General features: G+C 42.3%; 2 protein-coding genes across 2 annotated transcripts in view; both read right to left on the bottom strand.

The window, feature by feature from the left end:
• The window catches only part of adgrg2a (adhesion G protein-coupled receptor G2a), a 30,328-nt gene extending 28,295 nt beyond the window's left edge, over positions 1 to 2,033 (bottom strand). Inside the window, exon 1 of the mRNA XM_042398615.1 lies at positions 2,010 to 2,033. The gene's annotated coding sequence lies outside the window, so the exon portion shown is untranslated. The remainder of the gene's footprint in view (positions 1 to 2,009) is intronic.
• A 3,417-nt stretch (positions 2,034 to 5,450) lies between these two features.
• ptchd1 (patched domain containing 1) lies at positions 5,451 to 18,845 on the bottom strand. Its single transcript, XM_042399396.1, has 5 exons — positions 18,407 to 18,845; positions 17,515 to 18,100; positions 13,907 to 14,621; positions 8,813 to 9,537; positions 5,451 to 7,109 (listed from the first exon to the last, which is right to left on the bottom strand). The coding sequence occupies exons 2-5, from the start codon at positions 17,926 to 17,928 to the stop codon at positions 6,009 to 6,011; spliced, it is 2,955 nt and encodes a 984-aa protein (XP_042255330.1). The 5' UTR covers positions 17,929 to 18,100; positions 18,407 to 18,845; the 3' UTR covers positions 5,451 to 6,008.
• Positions 18,846 to 22,501: the final 3,656 nt, after the last annotated feature.

Genomic DNA, 22,501 nt, shown 5'->3' on the forward strand with positions numbered 1-22,501 from the left:
ACCAAATAATGACACACCCCCACAGAGGAGGAGGCGGGAAGAGACAGAGTGAGAGATAATAAACAAACCTGGACACATAATCTATCTATCTATGTATCTATCTCTGTATCTGTGTTTATATGTATCTATGTATCTATCTGTATCTGTCTATCTGTCCATCTATGACTGTTTTTTCTATCTCAGTAAGCCTCGAGGGCAGCAGCTGGTATTACAGGATGCAGGGCCAGACAGTTCCTGGACAGAGTATTAGCCTTTATCTGGTGAGTGTGTGTCTAGGTGTGTGCACGAGTGTGTGCGTCCACACTAAAGAATGTGGGATGAGCAGCAAATTGCAAAAACAGGCAAAAAATTACACGGTAGGCTCATGTATGAAATGTTGGATTCGGGTTGACAAACCGGTCAGACATCTTCTCTCACTCCCTGTCTTTCACTCTCTTACTCACACACACACACACACACACACACACACACACACACACACACACAGGGCTGTGAATTTGAGGAATGGCATCTGACGTCAGACATAAAATGAATCCAAACAAGACAAGAGCAGCCTCAGGGGTGACACAGCTCTTCAAGTCTCAGTGTGTCTACACTTGTCGGTACCGTGTATGTGCGTGGATGTGCGTGAGGCATCTTAGTGGTTAACCAGTGACCACAAGGGGGCAATAAAGACTAGAGCGATTTTTACCACTCAGGATCAAGTGTCCCCCCTTGTTCATTTTTACTTATGGGTAACAAGACAGGACCAGATCAGTGGAGCAAAGCAGAACTGCAGCATGTTACTGCTCTTCTTCAGTGACACAGCACTTTTGGATGAGTTACTTGCCAATGTGTGTGTGTGTGTGAGAGAGAGAGAGAGAGACAGAAAGAGAGACAGTTCAAACTCAAGCTCAAGCCCCTCTTTCTCTTCTCTTGTCTTTTTTTTTTCAGCTACATCAAACCACTGAATAATTCTTTCTCACTCACCTGTGCCTGTGTGTGTGTGTATGAGAGAGAGGGAGAGAGGTTGAAAACCATGAATGTGTGCTTGTCACATGGTCCGGCGGGAGACAACAAATTATTCGAACTGAAAATTCACCACATCTCGGTAAAAATAGGGTGCGAAGACGGCGCTCGCTTCTCAAAGGAGGAATTCGGAGCATCTGACAAACACCTGCATGTCCTGCCAAAATCTCCCTGAGAGAAAGCCTACCACCTACACCCTCAATATTTTAAGTTACCTTGTAGCAGAGGGTCATGATACCAAAAAGTACATGTTGAACAAAGTCTAAAGGCTGAGAGAGAAAAGTCAGGGAAAAAATAGGTTTTAACATGTAAGACATCTGCAATTGTTTTAGGTCTCAGTAACATATTGTGGAGAAAATTGAAGTTAACAAGGTCAGGAACTGGTAACTGATTGCAGTATTGAACCTAATAGAGAAACTGATGTTCGATGTATATAATGTGGTACTATATGTTGCTTTTACTATTTGTATTTGCAACATTTTCAACATTTTTTGTCACCCTAGCAGTGTAGCTCTATGGATGGAAATGACAGTCTGGGGCTTTCATGACATTTGGTACAGATATCCATGGTGCACAGAGGATGAATCTTAATAACTTTGTTGATCCTCTTGATAAGCCGCCTGAGGCAAATTTGTGATTTGTGATACTGGGCTACACAAACACAACATGACTTGACTCTGATGTTATCTTAAGTTGCCACCATGTGGTTTACATTTGTGGTTTTAAATGCCTTGACGACTAATGGAAGTATTGGCAGGAAATTTGGTACAAACATTCAACAGGATGCAAACTTTGGTTACCCCCAAGTGGCAACTACCACGGCCGCTAGATGCTGGCTCAAGCGTCAGTTTCTTTCTAGAAATACTATAATTATGGTCTTAATTGCTCTCTAATAAATGTGCTGGTGGTCATTTTGGAAATTATTGCTCTGTTAATAAGATTTGAAGACGTATAGAAGCTTTGATGTCTTCCGTGTAGGCGTTGATTGATAGTTGGCTCACCTGCTGCTCTCCCTTGCTCCAGGACTCGCAATGAGTTGGACTATTGTTGCGATATTTCAGTAAGTTTACTGTTACTTGATTATGATCTCTGCCCTGTTAGCAAAAAGCTAGCATTCACTTCGGTCCAAGGTAGCAAGGCGCATTTCCAGAGTGTGAAAGGCAACATCCCGCACTCCTTATTTAGCTCCAAATGGGAAAGGTGGAGCCATAAGCAGCAACTGTGGGATTCAAACTGGGTCCAATGCAAAGCAATGGGTGATGTCACACCTCGCTACTTCCATCTTTCTATACAGTTTATACAGTATATACAGTCATCTTGCACCATCATCAGATCAAAATTTTAATTTGTCCAGTATTTTGGTTTATACCTGCAAAACTAATGACATTCCCTGCGGTCTCTGCTGTACTTTATGTTTAGTGCTAATTAAGGAATGTTAGCACGCTATTAACTAAGATGGTAACCATGGTAAACATTATATTTTCTAACCATCAGCATGTTAAAATCGTTATTGTGAGCATGTGAGCATGCTAATACCTTTAGCTCAAAGCACCACTGTGGTAGATTCTTGTTTCAGAGTACAATAATTTAACACTCAATTGAGTACACCTAAAAGACCACAGAGGAGACAGTAGTTCTTTTTTTAAAGGTCCCATAAAACTGGAATCATTACATCCTTCAAGTAATACATTTCCTTTTGAAACAGGCTTCTTGGGACATTAGACATTCAGAGTAGAAACACACCCAACGTGACAAACTGGCTGGGAATGCAGGCATTGCAAAGGGCAAAGTCTAAATGAATGAACTACCTGCAGTCCATTAATATCAACATAATATGACATAAAGCTACACTGAACTATTTTACCTGTGAACCTAAACGGCAGCAACAGCTGAAGCCGTAATAAATCGCATTTGGATTGAAAGCACAGTTGATCTGCCCACAGGTGACAAAGTGTGAAAGGTGTTTATGGTTCTTGACAGCCACATTGTGTGCTGTGTGCTTCTACAATGAGGGATTGATCTTACAATAAGTGGGCACCAATGGGCTATCAGTTATGAAAAGAAAAACTGTTTTATAGGACAGATGCTGGCAGAAAGGCTGGATTGATCACCTCCAGTTGAACTTTTTAGTTACACCCACTGGTGTTGTATGAGAACACCACTGAAGAATTGAAGTAGCTGTTTCCTGTTTTCCAGGAAGTTCAAGTTTTATAAATTTCCCACAATCTACCATGTCTACGTGCAGCAGAGCAGTATACTCGGCTCATATTTAGGAAGATCTGTATTCAGCGCTGTAATTGTGTGAGTACAATTTCTCGTTAGTTGTACCTCCAGCTCGGTCGTGTGTTCAAAAGAAAAACCAATTGGCTGTTTTCGTGGTGGGAAGTGAGAGAACGTATCCTTACTGATCTCACTGATGGTTTCGGCGTGCGAACAGAGGCTGAACAATACTTTCATTCAGGCGAGTGTCAGAGAGGAGCGTGGATTAACAATAGCGAGCCCTCCCACACACAGACCTTCAACCATAGAGATGAATTGAAGAAGAAAAGAGGAAAGGCAGCAAGCGCTTTCCCTTCAGGAGAGAGAATCACAGAAGGTTGAAAGAGAACAATACTTTCAATCAAACTGATTTATGGATCAGAAAGACAGAGGAAACACCAGTTTAGGTGCTGACATCATTTCCCAAAGAAACTGCTCTCAAAGCCATTATAATAGTGATGCTTTTAGCACTGATTGAAAATTCATCTTCCAGTGAGCAGAATTATGTTGTTTTTTGAGTGTGCTGCTTATTATTATATTATGTCACATCAAGTAGTTTCAGTTTTCATTGATGAAGCAGTTGCTTCCTGTTAGTAGATGCAATTATTTTAAATCATCTTTTACTGGGAGGGCTTTATTATAAGTTTTTTGTCAGGGTGAGTGTCTGAATATTCACATTCTTGGACAGATTTTACTTTGTTTTACTAAATAATTTCTTTGTAATGTACTGTATTATGCTTGTTTTAGCCACTACTAATTTTAGTTGTTGTAATTGTGGTTTTAGAGCTGTGTCTCCCTTGAAGTTATCTTGCGCTATATCCATATCTGGCAAATACACTGTAAAAATGCAGTTTAGGTATGAAAGTTATGTATTTGACTAGTTTTCATGTTATTCTGTAAAGTTCTCTGTCCACATGATTACATACTACTTCTTCTATATATCAAAAACTCTCAATTCAGTTCTAATTTCACATATTTCTGTTGTAGGACAGCTGATGTTGGCTCATCGATGCTATCTGTTAACCAGCTGATCATGTTTTCATTGCATTATTGTACACAACTGTCTGGCTTGGGTCGAGTTCAGCTAGAATGACTCAAACCTGATAAGACTAGTGTCAAAATTTCATACGATGCTCAGCCACCTTTCTGGTCCAAGAAGGGAGGGAGAAAAACCACATGAGCACCGTCAGTGTCGGGAAACACAACTGAGAAAACAGAGCTTAAAGATTCATCCTGTGTTTGGTAGCATTATGGTTAAAGCAGTGAGTACAAATAGCCCAGAACTCCCTGTCAAGAGTTTTCATGGGGAGTACATCTTCTGTAGGAAGCTGTTGACACCATGTGCCATGTAAAACTATTTCTGGAAAGAGAATATTTTCAATGCTGTGAAAAAAAAGAAATCCATTCGTTTCCACTGAATTGGAGTGGAAAAGAAGTCTTGGAGACATGACCTCAGCAGATACAGCAAACAGGTTTGAAATTTATGTGAACTTCTAATCTTTACAGCAAGAATTCAGGCTCAAAACCAACTGTAAGAAATAAATAAAATAGACTTGTGATGTTTTCTTCCACTTTGCACTCAAAACATACAGATGACCCTAATATCACAGTTTGAATCAAACTAGCTGCACTCGTACTTTTAGTGTCAATAAGCTTCCACCTTGTAGACGGAGTATTCTGGAAAGGTTGACCTCGAACATCATGTTTCCCTTCAGATCTTTCAACACATTAAAAATCCATTTGACACCTTTGAGCTTTGTGTGTTTGAATGGTTAAAATGCATTTTTTGTGCAATTTTGACAGTTTTGACTTGATGATATTTGAGTTACAGACACAAGTAGAGCTACATTAGTCAATTACTCAATTAGTTGTTCCACAGAAAATGTACTGCCAACTATTTTAATATTAAAATAATCTGTTTTAGTCATTTTTTAAGCAAAAATGCTAAACAATTGCTAGCTTTGACTTCTCCAATGTGAGGATGTAATGCTTTTCTTTACCGTGCAGGATAGTACACCAATTATCTTTCGATTATTATGGATGTTTTTCACTATTTTCAGACATTTTACAGATGAAACAATCGATCAAATAATAGAGAAAATAATCATTTCCCCCATTACTATATAAAAAATGTATGATCTGCATCAAAGCCAAAACCACTTAAGACCATGTTTTCTTAATTTGACTTTATTTGTCCAGCATTAAAGTAGAAATACTTGAGTCATACAGATGATTGCCTCATGTCATTGTAGCTGTAGTTGTGCAACTTGATATGGCAAACAGATAGCAGTAGCCAAACAATGTGATCAGATCTAAAGCAAATTTTGGAGATGTGAAAAGTGTGGCGCTCCTCTCTAATAACGTCACAGTCAGGCCTGACCTCAGCTGATCCTCCACTCCTAGTTGGCTGTTTGGTAAAGAGCTCATTCACATGCCACACAGCACTAGCAACAAGCAGGTAACCATGGATACACTACACTGGATATCCATCTTTCTTTCTCCTTGTCTTTACTAGCTTCCCACTCTATGTTTACTTGTTTAAATGTTTTCTCTTGACCTTCCCCCTCTATTTTTCTTGCTATTCTTCTCTCTGTTACACTCTCTTTTTTTCCCCTCTCTTCGCAAGTATCAGCATCCTTGTCTGCAGCATGCACAGTGGCTGCTCAGACTACAATGAGCCAATTCCTAGCCGGTGGTCACCATGGTAACCAAAGGGCCGAACAAACAACATCACCCCATACTCAGACAGTAGTGATCTGGTCAACCACCCGAGTGCTGTCATTCATCTCCACGCACTCCACCTCCTGCCTCTGCCCCTCTCCTCCAGGCCGATGGCCCCGGCTCTTCGAGGGGGGCAGGAAGGTGAGGAGGGTGGGCAGGAACGCCAGCGTGTGCAGGGCCGAGCAGCCGGCCGTGAGGGTGAGGCAGCGAAAGAGTGTGCGTGTGAGGTTGGAGCGTACAGAGCCCACAGGCACCAGAGCGGCGCTGTAGCAGATGAGCGTCTGTAGAGAGGGCACCCCGTGTCTCTCCAGCGCCACTCTCACCCAGCGAGTCCTGCTTTCACCCCGGCCTGACGCGAAGCCGCAGAGGAGGGGGCCGCTGCAGTCCGCGGAGTGTCCCAGGGCCGAGATAAGACATAAAACAGACATGCAGTCCAGCTCCACGCCCCATAAAGTCATGAAACCCAGCACCCCGAACTGGACAGACAGCAGGGTGAGGCCCAGCCACACAGAGACCAGCGGCTCCACGACGGCCAGAGAGGACAGACCCAACAGGAAGAGCACCGCCAGCAGTGAGTGTCTGAGCGGGGAGCTGACCGCTGCAGCGTAGCGGTCCAGGTAGACAAAAGAGGGGTTGAAGATTAAGAAGCGGACTCGTGAAGTCAGCGACAGGCGTCGCAGCGTGTCCAGCAGCACTGACATCTCCTCACGCTTGTTCTCTGTCGTCTTGGCGACCAGGAAGATGCGGGACGCCGCCACGTCGGGCTCCTCACCCTGGCCACGTTCTGCAAATATGATGTCATCCGCGAAGTGGGCAAACTGCGGCTCGCGGAGGAAGGAGTGACGGAGCGTGCGGGTGAAGTTTTCCCGCGGCTGGCTGGTGGACTGGTTGTGTTCTGATAGGTAGTTCAGGTAGGCTTCCAGCCAGCTGATTCGCTGGAAGCCTTTGGCGTATTCCAGCAGGTCCCGCTGTACTGAGGCATTCCAGTAGGGGGCACTTTCATAGATGTAGAATCCAATGACAGGAGAGTATGAGCTGAAGTAACGCTGCTGGGCACGGGTGTATAATACTGTCGCTGTATCCATGGCAACCAGTGCACTGGGGTCAGAACCCTGGGTCACCTGTCAACAAAAGAATGATATTTGTTAAAGATTAAACTGTGCATTTGTGTGTATGTCTGTAATGTAAAGACAACTGAATGATATAGAGGCTGTGCACTTGCATCTCTTTTACAAATAATACCAGCCCACACATCACTTAGTGACCAAGTAAACTTGCCCCTGTACAGCTATGAATAAGAACAACTGCATTACTGAAAGGAAAACAAAGAAATATCTTAAAAACTATTGGAAAATATCAGAATCAACAACAATCTGTACGATGTACCAGATATTCAGTGGTCTTCTCAGTGGAAATGTGGACAGAAATTGAGTTTCATGACACAAATATGTAGCTAAAATAAAAAAATTGAAGTGAAAGACAGCAGTAAAAGAAAATAGGGACAATATATAATATATACTTATTCACCCTTTTTAACTGCAGGACTTACTATACACATAATCATCTGTCAATCAGTGACTCTGCATCTAAATTACATATAGTTTAATCGTTATTTCAAAAATTATATTTCCAAATGCTACAATTAATGCAGTTTTTGTGTAAAATATAAGTGTCTTATATAGTTTATATTCATGGACATGCAGCTTTAATCTGATGGATTCTTGCAGATTCATACATGTTTCATTCAGATAAATTGTGGGATTTATTAGTTAATGTTACACAGCCCCTTAAAATATGGTCACAATAGCCTTTTGTCCAACCAAATAGCCTCAAAAAAGGATATGATGTTACAGTTCCAAAGTGGGTAATAATTAAATATTGAGTATAGCACTAATAAACAATTCACAATGAAGCAATGCTGCAGTTTGTCATCTGGAAGCATAATACTGTACTAAACAAGGTGGAGGCAGTGGCATTAGAATAATAATAAATGCCAGAATAATTACTTTTTTTTTAAAAAAACACTACATAAATCATTGTTTCTATTGACTGATCATGCAAACACACACGTCATTTAATTAAACAGTCACATGAGTTTCGGCTGCAGAACATGAGAGAGATGAAGCGGATATTCCCAGAGGCTTCAGAAAGTATCGCTTCATGTAGCTTCTCTTCTGTTTAGCCGTCGGCAGTGTGTGTAATTGCAGTGATTGCATAACGACTTTTAACATTTCAACAGTGTTTTACTTTTTTTTTTTGTTTTTGTTCTTCATGTGAATGCGTGATGACAGATGCTGACCACGTGACATTGCATGCATACCCTCTAGTCATCATTGTTGTGGTGTGTGTGTGTGTGTGTGTGTGTAAATGTCTGTATATAAATATGGATGACATGTCTCCACTTCCTTGCAGCTATGCAAAAGTGAAGCCTTAATATCTCCTTCCTTGGAGCTGCTCCCATCTTGCTTGTGTAACACACCCTCTCAGCTGTCCCGCCACCTGACAGAAGTTTGAGAGCGGCTGTCACAGCTGTCAATCATGACATCACACCCCCTTTTTATATTGTCTAATAAATCATTAAAATTTTTTAGAAAAATGAGCACTTGAACAAACAAAAGCATGATAAGAACTACCTAAAATAACTTTTTAGTGAAATGATTTTTTAGTTTGGCTCATGTCCCATCCGCTAACACGGAGGGGGCGGGATTTATGACCTATATTGCAGCCAGCCACTAGGGGGCGATCAAGATGTTTTGGCTTCACTTTTGAGAAGCTGTCATGACGTCCATATTTATATATAGTTAATGATGTGTGTGTGCCTCACCTGCAGGAATCCCATCAATCCAAAGGAGATGTAAACCAGATACAGCAGAACCACAAAGGGTTTGACATAGGTGTTAGTGATCCAGTCTCCATAGCAACGTCTCACACACCCCAGCAGCAGGTGAGAGTCCTGAGGATGAGGGTCCGTGGTAGGCGTCGGATGCGGAAGAGGGTGTGGATGTGAGTGCGTGGAGTTAGCCACATGTGCGTGCGCATGCGCTGCAGGGTTGTTTGCTGTATGTGGGTGCGTGTGCGTATGCGTGTGAGTTAGGCTAGGGTTCGGCGTGTGAGCGTGACTGTGACCAACCGCGTGCGACGTGTTGGTTGTTTGTGTCTCGTCCTGGTAACGAGTGTACATGAGACACCTGTACCAGGCCGGTTTAGAGTCCAGCCGGTCCGGTTTGGGAACTCGCCGGCAAAAGCAGCCGTGTCTGTATCCAGTCTCTAAGTATCCGGTGAACACCAGACAGGAACTGTAGAAGGACAGCATGTAAACATAGCTGATGGTGACCGCCAAAGCGGCGGTGCGACAGAAGAGTCGGACAGCCTCCATGTTTGTGAGCGGCGAGGCGGCCAGGCCCAGGGTCATCAGGTGGAGCATGGTGGAACCGGAGAATCTCAGCATGACGTCCTCAAAAACGCTCGCCACTCGCTCCTTCACGTGCTGGTCCTCCCGTGTTCGCCTCCATGACGACAGCATCTCAAACGAGCCGAAGAGCCCGTGACCTGGTAGACAGAAATAGAAAAGGAAGGTTTATTTTACAGTAGATTGTAAATGAAACCTTGAAGATCTAGACTGATTGTAAGAGATTTGTGCTATCAGACAAACTCAGGAATAACTTTTTTTTATGTCTAAGGCTGAATGGCTGTTCAGTGTGCTTGTGGGTGCATATAAATAGAAACCACATGGTGCAGATAATTTTATTTTAGCAGTGACTTAAGCGAAATTATAAATGCTTAAATCACAAAATTAAGTTTTGTTAGAGTGGCTGCTCTAGCTAAATTAGGCTAATCTCATTGCTCAACGTATCCAAACGGCACACAGAGACTCCAGAAGTCATCCATTGGCTTATCCAAGTGGTTCCTCTAAAACAAAATTCCTTTAAAGTCACTGTACCATAAAACTTTCAAGTTTTCAGCCCCCCCCCCCCCCCCCCCCCCCCCCACTGTTTCCTTTTTCTTAGGATTCTTTGATTGTACCCTGGAGGCTTCACTTTATTCGTTTTGAGGAATCAGCATGTTGCACAAAGAAATGTAATAATTCAGCCTGCCTGCTGTTGAACAGTCCGTCTCTGCATAATGTTCCATCTCAGTCCTGAGTGAACATGAAATATGTGAGATGACAGATTTAAGACACCATGGACATACCGTTTTCTTTTAACTATAACAATTCTAGTTGAGAAACTGGATTGCACTGCATCCAGAGAGAGTACAACTTATACAGATCTCAAGACAGAAAATAACTAATTAAAACTTATTTAAAAAAAAACTGAGAATAGAAGAAGTTAGTAAGAATAATCCAGCAATAAAGCATCTGAACTAAATAGATTTATAGCTTCAAAGCAGGTATAACATGTAAAAAATAAGGTTACAATGCATTTTTTGTTGATGTGCATGTATTCAATAATACACATCTATGTCCATTTGAGGTGACTGAGTGCACCACCTTCATGTGCATGTCCAGTCTCATACAGTATGCATGCACCTACATGTTTATGTACATGCAGCAGATGGTTTTTAATGGTTTTCTCTTCCGTGGTTGCCATGGCACCAGTGAGTCACCAGTGACACAAGAATTTCCTCCTCACCCCACCAGCACCCCACCGCCCTCTCTCTCCAGTGACCTCAGCATGGCGAAACACTTAACACCTCAGCAAAGGCATAACGCACCGACACTCCAGGCGTGGGTGCTACTGAGAAAGTCTGTTGATCTGTAGCGTGTGCATGTGTGTGTGTGTGTGTGTGTGTGTGCATATTTGACAGAGAGAGAATTAGAGAGTGAATGACAGGGAAAGAGGTGGAGAGGTTAATGCTGCAGAGAGAGAAGATGAGAGTAGAAAGAGAGGCAGGACACAGCACTTGCCCAAGGATTTAGACATTAACCGGAGCCTGAATGTGCACTCACGGACACACAAACACACACATTCGGGCACTAAGATATGAGGAAATATACATGAGGTATGGATGTGTCCTTAGCCAGGATCATCACAGTCCCTCGATTTTACTGTTGTGTCATAAAGTGGATTTCACATATTGAAAATTCTCAGTTTAATCATACTGTGCTCGGATTCACGCACACATCCAGACATGTAAACACTAGTTCTAGTTTAGGGCGATTTGTTGATTAATCAATTAATCTTTTACTGTATAAAATGTCAGTAAAAAGTGAAAAATGCCGTCACAATTTTCCAAAAACCAAAGTGTTGTTTTATTCTCCCAAAAGGCCAAAACCCAAAATATTCCATTTATTCTCATATATTACGAACAAAAGCATCAAATAGTCACATTTGACAGTGAAATTTTGGCATTTTCACTGGAAATTTGACTAAAACGATTATTCAGCTATTTAATAGTTGCCAGTTAATTTCATTACAATCGACTGAGTGATGAATTGTTTCAGCTCCGGGCTAGTTATTAATAAAATAAAAATAAAAACAAAAAATAAAGAAACTTGATCTCAAAAAATGGCTAAAATGAGTAAAAATATTATTTAAATGAGTCGACCAGACTAAGCTTCTGTACTTCATACTCAATGCTACTGACACATTTTGATCAATTCTTAAAAAGCATCACAGTCTTAAAAACTCTTGGATCTTATCGATTTAAATGTTTTTAAAATGGTCATTGTTGTAAGTAAATTAATTCACAGATGACTGAAATATATTTAAATTTCGTCCCATAACCCAGAAAACAAACTAAAATATTTTCAGTATTAATTTACTCCTTTTGTACAAAAAAAACACCCCCCATCAGGCGACAATTTCCACCATCAATACATCACTTGTCTTTAGTGAAGCTGAATGTTACACAGCTTCTTAGCTCTGATAGAAATATGCTTCCCCCTCCAACACACACACACACACCCATGCTATCTCCCTCCGTACTGTGTAGCCACATAATTTTTTCTCTCCTCACACGTCCTCCCACCTTTTTTTTTTTTTTTTTTTTTTAATCTGCCCACTTATATCCTGACAAAACCTCCTGCCTTCCTTCCTTCTAACTACAGTTTAACTTCATTTTCTGCTAAGAGAATCCTTATCTCAACCCCCATTTGGAGTGATATTTCTTAGAACCCCCTCTCTGTCTCTATTCCCCCGTCTCTTCTATTCTCTCAGCTGTTATTTTAAGCCTAACAGCAGCCTTTCCTCCTCCACATTACAGAGTATGGTATAGGCTATATATGCGTGCATGACTGGTTACGTACAGTACACCCCGCAGTATCCAGCGCGCACGCAGACAAGATAAACTACCTGTACGCCTTCACACATACGCTGTGCATTTTCATTTTGTTCCTAGTTTGTTCATTTTTCATTTGGTGTATCTTACTGTACATTTTATCTTTGTGGTCTTCATCTTAGTACTGAATAAAACACACAAATGCTCTGACACTGATTTTTATCATCCCTATTCTACATGCAAGCTGCTGCATAATGAGGCAATCGCATTAAACTGCTGAAACTGTCACTGTAGCTTCAACAGCAGAGATGGTTTGTTAAGCTGCTGATAGATTTTTCCCTCATCAACATATAACTATATAAACAAAAAGACGTGTAAGAAGACTTGACTGAAATTCCTCAAGAAACAAAGTTTATTCCCAACTGGGACTGAGCCCTCATGGACTTCAGTCATATATTTTGTTGTGTTCATCAAGTCACGTCTGCGATGTTGCTACAAATTCTTCTTCTAAACAAAGTCTGGTGAAGTCTGCCCCAGGTACGGACTCTCTGGAAATCTGCTGAAAATGCACTGGGGCTGTGATGAATAGTGGATTTTGACAGGAGCTTGTACTGCAGACTTCTCAGAAAAGCGCCCATAAAGTCTGCAATGATGGAGAAATCCAGGACTCAGCCATAGATTACAACCCTTTATGGTATAAGTCGTTTGAAAAGTGGATGGACGGATGGTTTAAGTATTGAAGTTGTCAACAAATATCTTATTGTTGTTTTTTGGGTTTGTTTTTTGTCATTTTAGGAAATCATGTAAAGGCTGGGGTATGCTTGAAACTAACTAGTTCATACAACATATCATACAATCACGTCTAAAGGCAACGCAATAATCATGACAATGGGTGAATACTGGTTCACGCTTTGGGACAGTTTTTTCTAGAAGGCATTCATGGTGTTGCACTCATTTATGCAAAAAGCATGAAGTTGAGACCCTGAATATTTTCTCACCTCCACACCTGGCCAATTGCTTTGTGATTGTCGGTTTTAGAGAGTTACAAAAAATGTCTGACGCAGGCCCCCCCCAATCATTTCGAAGCAAGCTGACCCCTTGAGAGTATCCTTTTATTTAAATGGTCAAGAACTCAGTTTGGATACTTATCATTCTAAAATCATATGAAATCCTTGGGCACCAGCTCTGATTTGTTCCAGACTCCATTTCAAGAATCCTAACACTACGCCCAACTTACTTTATCAGAGGCTTTAGTTTTAATTCTTGCCCCCAGCCAGAAAATGTGTTGTTTAAGCCTTCATCCTACCCCTCAGTAAGCTAAGTTCACGCCCCAGCACTTGTCAGTCGTTTTGGTGATCCGTCTACTTTGAAATGGCATTCAGCCTGAGGCTGGCAACTGCAAAACCCATCACAAGTAGTGAAAAAGCAGACGGTGAACACGAGCATTCTGCAATATAAAAGCAATGGCAGTGTTCACCGTGGCTCCCTCCTGCAGTGCATTAGCTTCACTCGTCTTTGATTTCTCTGCTTTTACCCATCACTGTTGTTTCCAAGGCTGCACTGTGCTTGACAACACTACAGTATAACTTACTCAAAAAGTGTACTTCCAAAAATGTTCCAAACTTTTCTGAAAACACCAGTTCCAGACAAATATGAGGACGAAGGCATGAGCATAAACAGACTGGTAAAATAAACCTACCAAGCATGACGAAAGGGATGCCCAGGTATGTGGAGTTGTAGGTGGCTCCGGTCAGGTTGAGGATCCCAGCAGCAGTGAGACCCGACAGTGTGATTGACAGCAAAGCCAGCAGTCCCAACCATGGCTTAGACCTCACACAGTCCCTCATAGAGCAGCAGAGGACAGCCAGCACACCACACAGCCCCAAGCTGGCCAACAGTGGGCGGCGTGCCAGAACTGACGAGAACTGGAAGTCCGTCCTCAAAGAAGAGGACGCGGAGGGGTACAGCCCCAGCTTAGGGTGCAACGCTGCAAAGTGTTGTAACTCAGCACAAAAGGCCTTTTCCCATTGGCTGGCCACCCGGTCCATCAGGCTACCACGGGCTTGGAGGTAGTAGGTGAGCTGCAACGCCCTGGCAGAACGTACACCTTCTCCCCTGGCTCCTGTCCCCGGACCACGCACCGCCCCACTGGGACCCCAGCCCTGCACGCCGCCCAGCTGGTGGCCGATGTACGCCTGCCGCCCATCTGCCAGTTGCGTGATCGGGTACCGCAGGACTGGGACGGAGCGGTTGGAGGTGCGAGCCAACTGGATCTCCTCCATGGCACGGATGATGTCATCAATGATGCAGACGTTCTTGTCATCGGGGAGACAGAGGTAGGAGAAGGAGTAGTTGAAGCTGTTAAAGCCTGTCGCCGGGACTGTCACCTGCATCTGGTAGATCCGCCTGTGGAGCTACGTGCAGACAAAACACACACACACACACACACAAAGAGAGAAGTTTATTAAGTCAGCTTCCCAGTGGCCCAGTTTTCCAGAAGAAACTGTGGCAAGAGCAATAAAAGTTCCATCAAAGTTCCTCGCTGTGCCGCACAGCAAAACAGAGTGTGTGAGGCTCATTGGGCTACTTTGTGTGCCTCCACTTTATAGCTGTTTGTTTGTGTGAATAAGACAGAGAAGCGTGTGGGGGAGTGTGCGCGTGTGTGTGTGTGTGTATGTCTTACTCGACAAAAGTGGTCTCAGAATCCTCCTCCGTTTCTATGGCAAGAGGACAACAGTGCCAGCATCTACAGAGCCGGTTACTTAGCAACAGGCCTGATGCCAGTCTCTGCCACAACGTACATGGGCAGAGCTGTCTCCCATCTCAGAGTGGTGCATTGACTTAAGAGAGGGAGGGTGTGTGTGTGTGTGCGCGTGTGTGTGTGTGTGTAAGTGTCTCTTGAAAATGGATTTGAAAGTCTCTTCATTGCACTGGCTGGTTGTGAGATTGATCAATGCATTTGCAAAATTATTTTTTGTCACTATTTGTCGCTATTCTGATAATCAATCAATAATTTTGAGTCATTTTTTAAGAAAAAATATCCAAATTGTCTGATTCGAGCTTCTCAAATGTGAATATTTTCTGGTTTCTATGATAGTTAACTGAATATCTTTAGCTTGTGGACTGCTGGACGGGACAAAACAAAACATTTAAGGACGTCACCTCGGTGATCAACATTTTGCGCTATTTTCTGACATAATCAACAGATTAATCAATGATGAAAGTAATTGTTAGTTGGAGGCTAGTCTGCCCTAGACCACAGCACCCCAGATCATTGATTTGACTTAATGGCCCAATAATCAGTAACTATTTCACCATATAAATTACATATTGACTTTATATTAAATATATAAACCTTCTGGTGTTTGTCAGCTTATTATAGCTGAAAATAAAGACCACTTCTGTTTCATTTCTGTATATTATTGATGTTAACAAACCTGTTTTCGTCTCAGTTTTAAAAGACTTGAATCTGTGCGTCATAGCTTTTAATTTAACATTTAACGTCTTGCATTTCTGAGCCCCTGTTGTTGTTTGGCAGCGGTTTCCTGTTCTTGTGGATAACTGGCTCCAATGTGACATTGCCAGCTACTGCAAAGGGGTCTCATCGGGCCAAGAACATCAGCTCTTTGAAACACCTGAGGCCAACCTCAGATGGTATTTTCACTTCAAAAATAATCAAATATAATCAAAGACCATCTGTAGAATTAACTACTTTGCACTGATATTCACCGATTTATCTGGCAGAGTTACTGATTTCTTCACCAACAGAAACATAAATAGTCTAGGATGCAATGCAGTCAATGGATGTGACTCACAGATTTTACTCTTTTTGCAAGTTGAAACGTGTTTAATTCTTATTCTGGCTATGACTAATATGACTTCCTCCATTGACACACAGCCAACTGCATGCTACATGTTCACATCCGTTTTCAGGGGGTTGATGAAAGACATTGTGGGAAATGTAGGACCTCAAAAACTAAAGTAGAGGTAAACAAAACAAGCTGGGAGCAAGTGGAGACACAAGAAAAAAGGAAAATTATAGATGATATTTAGCAGTGTAACATTATGTAACAGTGCCTTTCACAGCAGTATATTTTATGCATGCACTAACCTGTTTCTCTCTCACAGCCCTTTAGCAGTAAATGATGCGCAGCCCTAAACTAGCCTGTCTCTAACTGTGGCAGTCCTCTACGGACCAGTACTGTGTTCTAGGTATAAGCAAAATGGGTCACAATAACCGTCTTTGACATAGTAATACACACGCAGAAACATATGTGGACAGGGCATATACAAACATGTGCATGCACAGCCGGCACGATGGGGATCTTAGGCTTATTGGCCAGCGCGCTATGATTACAACCATAACTTCATGAAATCATTTGGCTAATTGCTCCAGGGGTGTCTAATACTTATAAATCCATTTAGGAATAACCAACTTAGAGACAAAGGCCTCCAAGCTCCAGATGACTCCACTTTGTAATTAAGATGCTCTGCTTCATAACTACAGGGGTCGTGAGGGTTATTTGAAATGGGACTATGTTGTTCCACTAAATGACTATCAATCATTGAGAAAAGGGGAGGAAGACAGGCTGCGTATGTGCACTGGCCTCCAGTTATTGACCTCTGTGTGTATGTGTGTGTGTGTTTCTGAAACTAGGAAATTGATTTGTTTTTAAAGGTGGATTCTGAAGATGCATTGCAAAGGTAAAGGGCACTGAAGCTGCAGTGTACGAGAGTCTTTTAGTCTTTTAGTCTGTGTTATCCCATAGGACAGTGGTACGCAAATAGCGGCCCGTGAGCCAAATCTGGCCCTTCAACACAGATATTTGGCGCCACAACGAAAGCTGTAGTTCTCTCTTATATAGTTTAAATCAAAGCTTTTACATTACTCCTCATAAATCTACAGTAGGTAACTATATAAACACAAGGCTCATGTAAATCCCAATAACTATGACCTAGAAACACCTCATAGGCTCACAACATGTATATCACACGTACATGACATCATTTGGCCTTCATTCATTCATAAATGAAGTAAAGCTTACAGGAGAGTCTTCTACAATGTTCAAGTCAATAATTATCTGTCCTGGTGTCTCTCATATAGGTTATGTAGGTATTTTTTTAACTCACTCATTTACTTTAATTTACTTTTTATTAACTGTAAACATCTGTTGATGTCACTTGGAGCACTTTTCGTGTATTTCATTGTATTTATTACTTTATTTGCTCTTAGAGGCTCATTAACTTTATAGAAATTGTTTGGAAATGTGTCCGTATGTAGTATGTGCGCGTGCCGGGCTTGCATACCTTCAGTATGGTGTCCAGATGAACCGGGTCCAGCACGCTCCCTTTTCGGGTGGTGACGATTACGCGCCCGTAGCGACCCGGCGTCTGCAGGTCAGAGTAGAGCGCGTGCTTGGAGCGGTTCACTGGGAACAGGCTGTCCACCAAGTTGCCCTCTATCTTGGCCAGGCTGTGCTTGGGCGCGAGCAGGCTCTCCACGTCCTCCTCCACGCGGTACCGACTGAAGCTGGCCCCGAGCAGGATGGAGAGGAGCACAGGCGCCGAGGCGAAGAACACCGGGTGGCTCGCCACGAACCGGCCCAGCGCGTGGAAGGAGGTCCTCAGGCCCGCGTGCAACACCTGGCGCAGCATCCTAGCGCGCGGCCGCGGCTCGAGCCTCTCCCACCGACCGGAAAGCCCCGGAGCACTGCCGAGCATCAGGGGCTGCCGGACGCATCGGTGGGCGCCGTCGTTCTCAGACTTGGGGGAGGAGAGGTGACGCCGGGTGATGGGAGGTTTTGTCCCCCGGAGCAGGAGGTCACCAGCCGGGGGAGAATCCAACCCTCCTCCGGTCACAGGGGCGCCCCTTTCCCTGGGGTTCTCTCATCCACTGGAATAGCGCAAAGGACAGAAAGCTGATAAATGAGGCAGCATTTCTCCGCTCTGCAGTTAGAAAGCATATTGATAGCCTACTTTACATTTAATAGCCACAACCCTGCTGCGTTCAGTGCCTTCTGCAAGCTGCATGGCTCTGTGCGCAACAGAAAAATCGCAGAACCAAAGTGGTGTCATCATTAGACTTGTTAAGCATCCCCCTAAAACTGACTAATGATGCCAGTAGTTCTGTTTGTGCACTCGGACAGGTTGCAGAGAAGACACACAGTAGTTGCACTAAACTGAAACTGTATGTACATACCTAAAGAGGGGAACGGGGGGAGACCGACTCGGTGATCACGGTGATCATCTAAAAGCGCATTCACACCAAGATCCAGCCGGTTGTCCGTGCGTCCAGCTCCGCCCTACATCACCAAGTCACCACACAACCTGAGCGGTGGTCGTTGGGTGGGTGGGTGGGTGGGTTGGAAAGTGGGAGTCGCAGGATAGTTGACGCTGTGTGCACGCACCGGGGATGCCGGTAGAGATGTTTGTCAAATCAGCCTAATCTGGGTTTCCTCTGCGGCAGAAGGCTTTCTGTCGTCCGTCCTCTCCTCTCCTCATCGCCCCGGTGTTTTGGCGGATCCCCTCATCATCTGCCACCGGGCCGCTCTCTCAGCGACTGACTGCTCTCCTGTTGGGAGGCACGTCACTAATTACAGTCTTTCAGTACAGGGACCGTTTCTCTCTCTCTCTCTCTCTCTCTCTCTCTTTCTCCTTTTCTCTGCCTTTTTTTTTCTCTTTTGCACCGCCCTCACGACCCGCACTGAGCCCCCTTTTCTGCCCCGCCTCTCCCGGTTCCGCGCCGCTACAATGCAGAGAAACAAACACAGTCATTCCACAGCGAGTGAGTGGCAGCTTGTGTGTGACAGAGAGAGAGAGAGAGATAATGATATTCTTAGAAATGTAATATACTAAAATTGTATAGAGACATTAATGGTGAGTTTTTAAGTTACTCTGTAATATTCCTTTAACAGTAGCCTATAATAATGATTATATGGCACTTTTTTCCTTTCTATGATATATGGTTGACTTAAAGAATAAGGCTGGCAATTTTCTGTATTTGTCTTAATGTCAACAAATCTCATGGGCAGAGCCAAAACAACAATGAATTGATCTACTTACAAGTATTGTGTGTGTGTGTGTGTGTGTGTGTGTGTGTGCATTCAAAGCCAGATATATCTCATTCATCTGTGCTGTAAACCTCTGTTGTTGTCCAAAAACTATTAAATTCCCATCAATGAACCACACTGCTGCACTGAGGGACATGTTCCTTCACCAAGAACATTACGGTCACAGTATTTTTTTATTTGAAACGGCTCCAAAGACTAATTACAGTGATCACATTTTCAGTCTCCGGAGAGTAGTTCTGTGTAAACACGTGAGCACGTGCAGAAGGCGGTTCCATTTACAGCTTTGCTAGCTTGTTGTGCTACATATCACAACCTGTTGACTTTATTGTACATTGTAAATAACTTCAGTATAAACTCAAGAGGTTGTGATACGTAGCACAACAAGCTAGTAAAGCTCTAGTGATGTCTGCCTTACACAGAACTACTCTCCGAAGACTGAAAACGTGATCGCTGTTATTAGTCTTTGGAGCTGTTTCAAATAAAAAATACTGTGACCGTAATCTTCTTGGTGAAGGAACATGTCCCCCAGTGCAACAGTGTGGCTCACTGAGATGTCTTTAACAGTTTTTGGACAAGAACGGAGGTCTACGGCACAGAGGAATAAGATCCTATCAAGCTTTGGATACACACACATTTCTTGTAAGTAGATCAATTCATTGTTTCATCAATTCATTCATCAATTCATTCATAGTTCTGCACATAAGATTTGTTGACAATAAGAAAAAAATATATAAAATCACCATCCTTATGCTTTAAAAACCTGAAAAGTGATTTTAGAATTATTATAAATATTTTTCATAATATCCAGTGGGAGTGGATACATGAAAATCTGTTGTCAGGATTATTATGACCAGCTGTTTCCCTCTTGCCATATAAAAATCCACGTCTTATTCTGTGACGTCATGTGACCAATGCAACTTTTTGATTTTCCTCACATTAATTATATACATACAGTGTATATAAGTATCCTTGCAGATGCATGAAGCAGCTCTTGGGTTTTACTGTTGTGTAGCACGTTGCCACAGAAACCAGACAAATTACTTTCTTTTTTACAAGCTCTGGTTCCCATGGTGATGGTGATGCCACCCATCCCCCAAAACACACATAAACACACACACGTACACAGTGGTGCACCCACACTACACACACTCCCTCTCTCTCTCTCTCTCTCTTTCACACACACACACACACAAAACACACACCTGCTGTCTCCCAATCTGCTTATGGTGTGGAGGTGTCTGATGCAGTGGCATTAAAAGCAAAAGAGACACACACACTGAACAGGGAGTGGAAGAGATGTGGAGATAATATTGAGTGCAGACAGATGAACATCACACTCTTCCTTTCTGTCTGTCTTTTTATCCAGATCCATGAAATCAAATAGCCAAAAAGCCTTTGTTCTGTTTGCATGAGACCACTAATGGCTCTCCTCTCCCCTGATATCATAAATCAAGGCTGTTTGGATCAAAAACAGGAACAAAATTACTTTTTTTTTTTGCTCCCTTCAAATGACAATATGTTTGGATTTATGGAAAAGAAAAACTTTTGTAGTTTCAGACACGCTATGGCTCTAGGGGACGCAAAATCAGTCTGCTGCCGATCCGTCCATCAGTCCAACACTTTGGTCCGGACTGAAATATCTTAAAAACTTTGGTGAACCACTGATTTTTTTATGTAGCACCATCGACGGGTCAAAGTTTACATTTTGTAATATTGTCAAATATCTCAACATTGTTAGATTGCCACAAACATTCACTGTTAAGCATAAATCCTAATGACTTCAGTGATCACCTGACTTTTCTTCCAGTGCCACCATGAAGTTGACGTTTGTGGTTTTAAGTGAAATGTCTTAAACTTTTCTTCTAGTACCGTCATCTGGTCAAATTATTCATTTGTCCAAACAAATTGTGCATTTGATAATTTTGTTTTTTGTGTTTAGCATGCTAAAAAGCTAAACTACGAATGTGATCATGGTAAACATTATACCTGCTTAGCATCAGCGTGTTAGCATTATCATTGAGCATTTTAGCATACATTTAGTTCTAAGCACTTCTGTACCTAAGTATAGCCTCACAGACCTGCTAGCATGGCTGTAGACGCTTGGTCATTATGATTTTTAGGCTTTTGTATTTGTATTTTCAAACATCCATTATTTGTTTTTCATCCATCCATATATTATCAGCTAAATTACTAAAATCATTTTATTGTAGTAATATTGGAATTATCATGCAGCAATAAGCATAATTGTTATAAATATGACAAAATCTGATTTTGTTTCAGTCAGTGCACACATACATCTTTATTATCCATTGGTAATTAGCTAGTATATTACATTAATTTAATAAAGATAATCTAATTATCCTGTCAAACAGCAAGACATCCTCGTGTCTCTGTTTCCCTCCAAGGTCTGCAGAGAAGGTTTGGTTTTCTGGTACAAGTCAGTTCAACAGATACAGTAAGCGTTAACTAAAAATAAACAGGAAAAATATAAAGAGTATTATTTATAGCTGAAACTGTTGTATATTTGACAGAGCAATCATGAAGACTGAAGAATGTAAGAGAAGAAATTCAATGAATCAACAAATCCATTCAATTCAAGGATCTCAAAACCTGGAAAGGAAACAAGTAAAGCTAATACTTGCTTGCTCTCTAATACAGTAAATACGGCTCTAATAATAACTGTTTGAAAGGTCTGGAGTAACAACCCCAACCCACGAGGTGTGAACATACACAAGCAGCTGTAGGTGAATCAATGTGGTGAGATAAACGACATGCAGATGATCAACATTTCCTAGAAAAAAAAAAACATAAAAACTGAAAAAAAAACAACATCCGCATGCATGTGCTTATGGTCGTGTGTATGCATGTTCTAATTCATTATTCAATTATACCTCAATTAGCCTTTAATCCCCATTACCAGTCCAGTGAGGGAAGAGCGTTGAAGAAATGAATGAGTAAGTGTCTCCCCGGGGAGGAAGGAAGAGCAGAATACAAAATGAAAGACTGCAAAGATATAGGGGGCTCGGGGCAGTTTCTGATAACAAAAGTACTAATTAGTGTCGCTAAATGATTTATAGAAATAAGAATAGTGTGTGTGTGTGTGTGTGTGTGTGCATGTATGTGTATGTGGAAGACAGAAGAAGGTGCAGAAAATGAATGAGAAATGGAGTCCTTTGAAAGCTTGCCCATTTTTGCCGAGCTATTTTCTGCACCTACACAGTCGA

This window comes from Thunnus maccoyii, chromosome 21, assembly GCF_910596095.1.
Source record: "Thunnus maccoyii chromosome 21, fThuMac1.1, whole genome shotgun sequence".
Lineage (NCBI taxonomy): Eukaryota > Metazoa > Chordata > Actinopteri > Scombriformes > Scombridae > Thunnus > Thunnus maccoyii.

Coding starts and splice junctions, on each gene's coding strand:
- ptchd1 (XM_042399396.1), bottom strand. CDS start 17,928: ATGCTCGGCAGTGCTCCGGGGCTTTCCGGTCGGTGGGAGAGGCTCGAG. Junction 9,538..13,906: donor CATCCCTTTCGTCATGCTTG/GTAGGTTTATTT, acceptor TCTGTCTACCAG/GTCACGGGCTCTTCGGCTCG. Junction 7,110..8,812: donor GATTGATGGGATTCCTGCAG/GTGAGGCACACA, acceptor TTTTGTTGACAG/GTGACCCAGGGTTCTGACCC.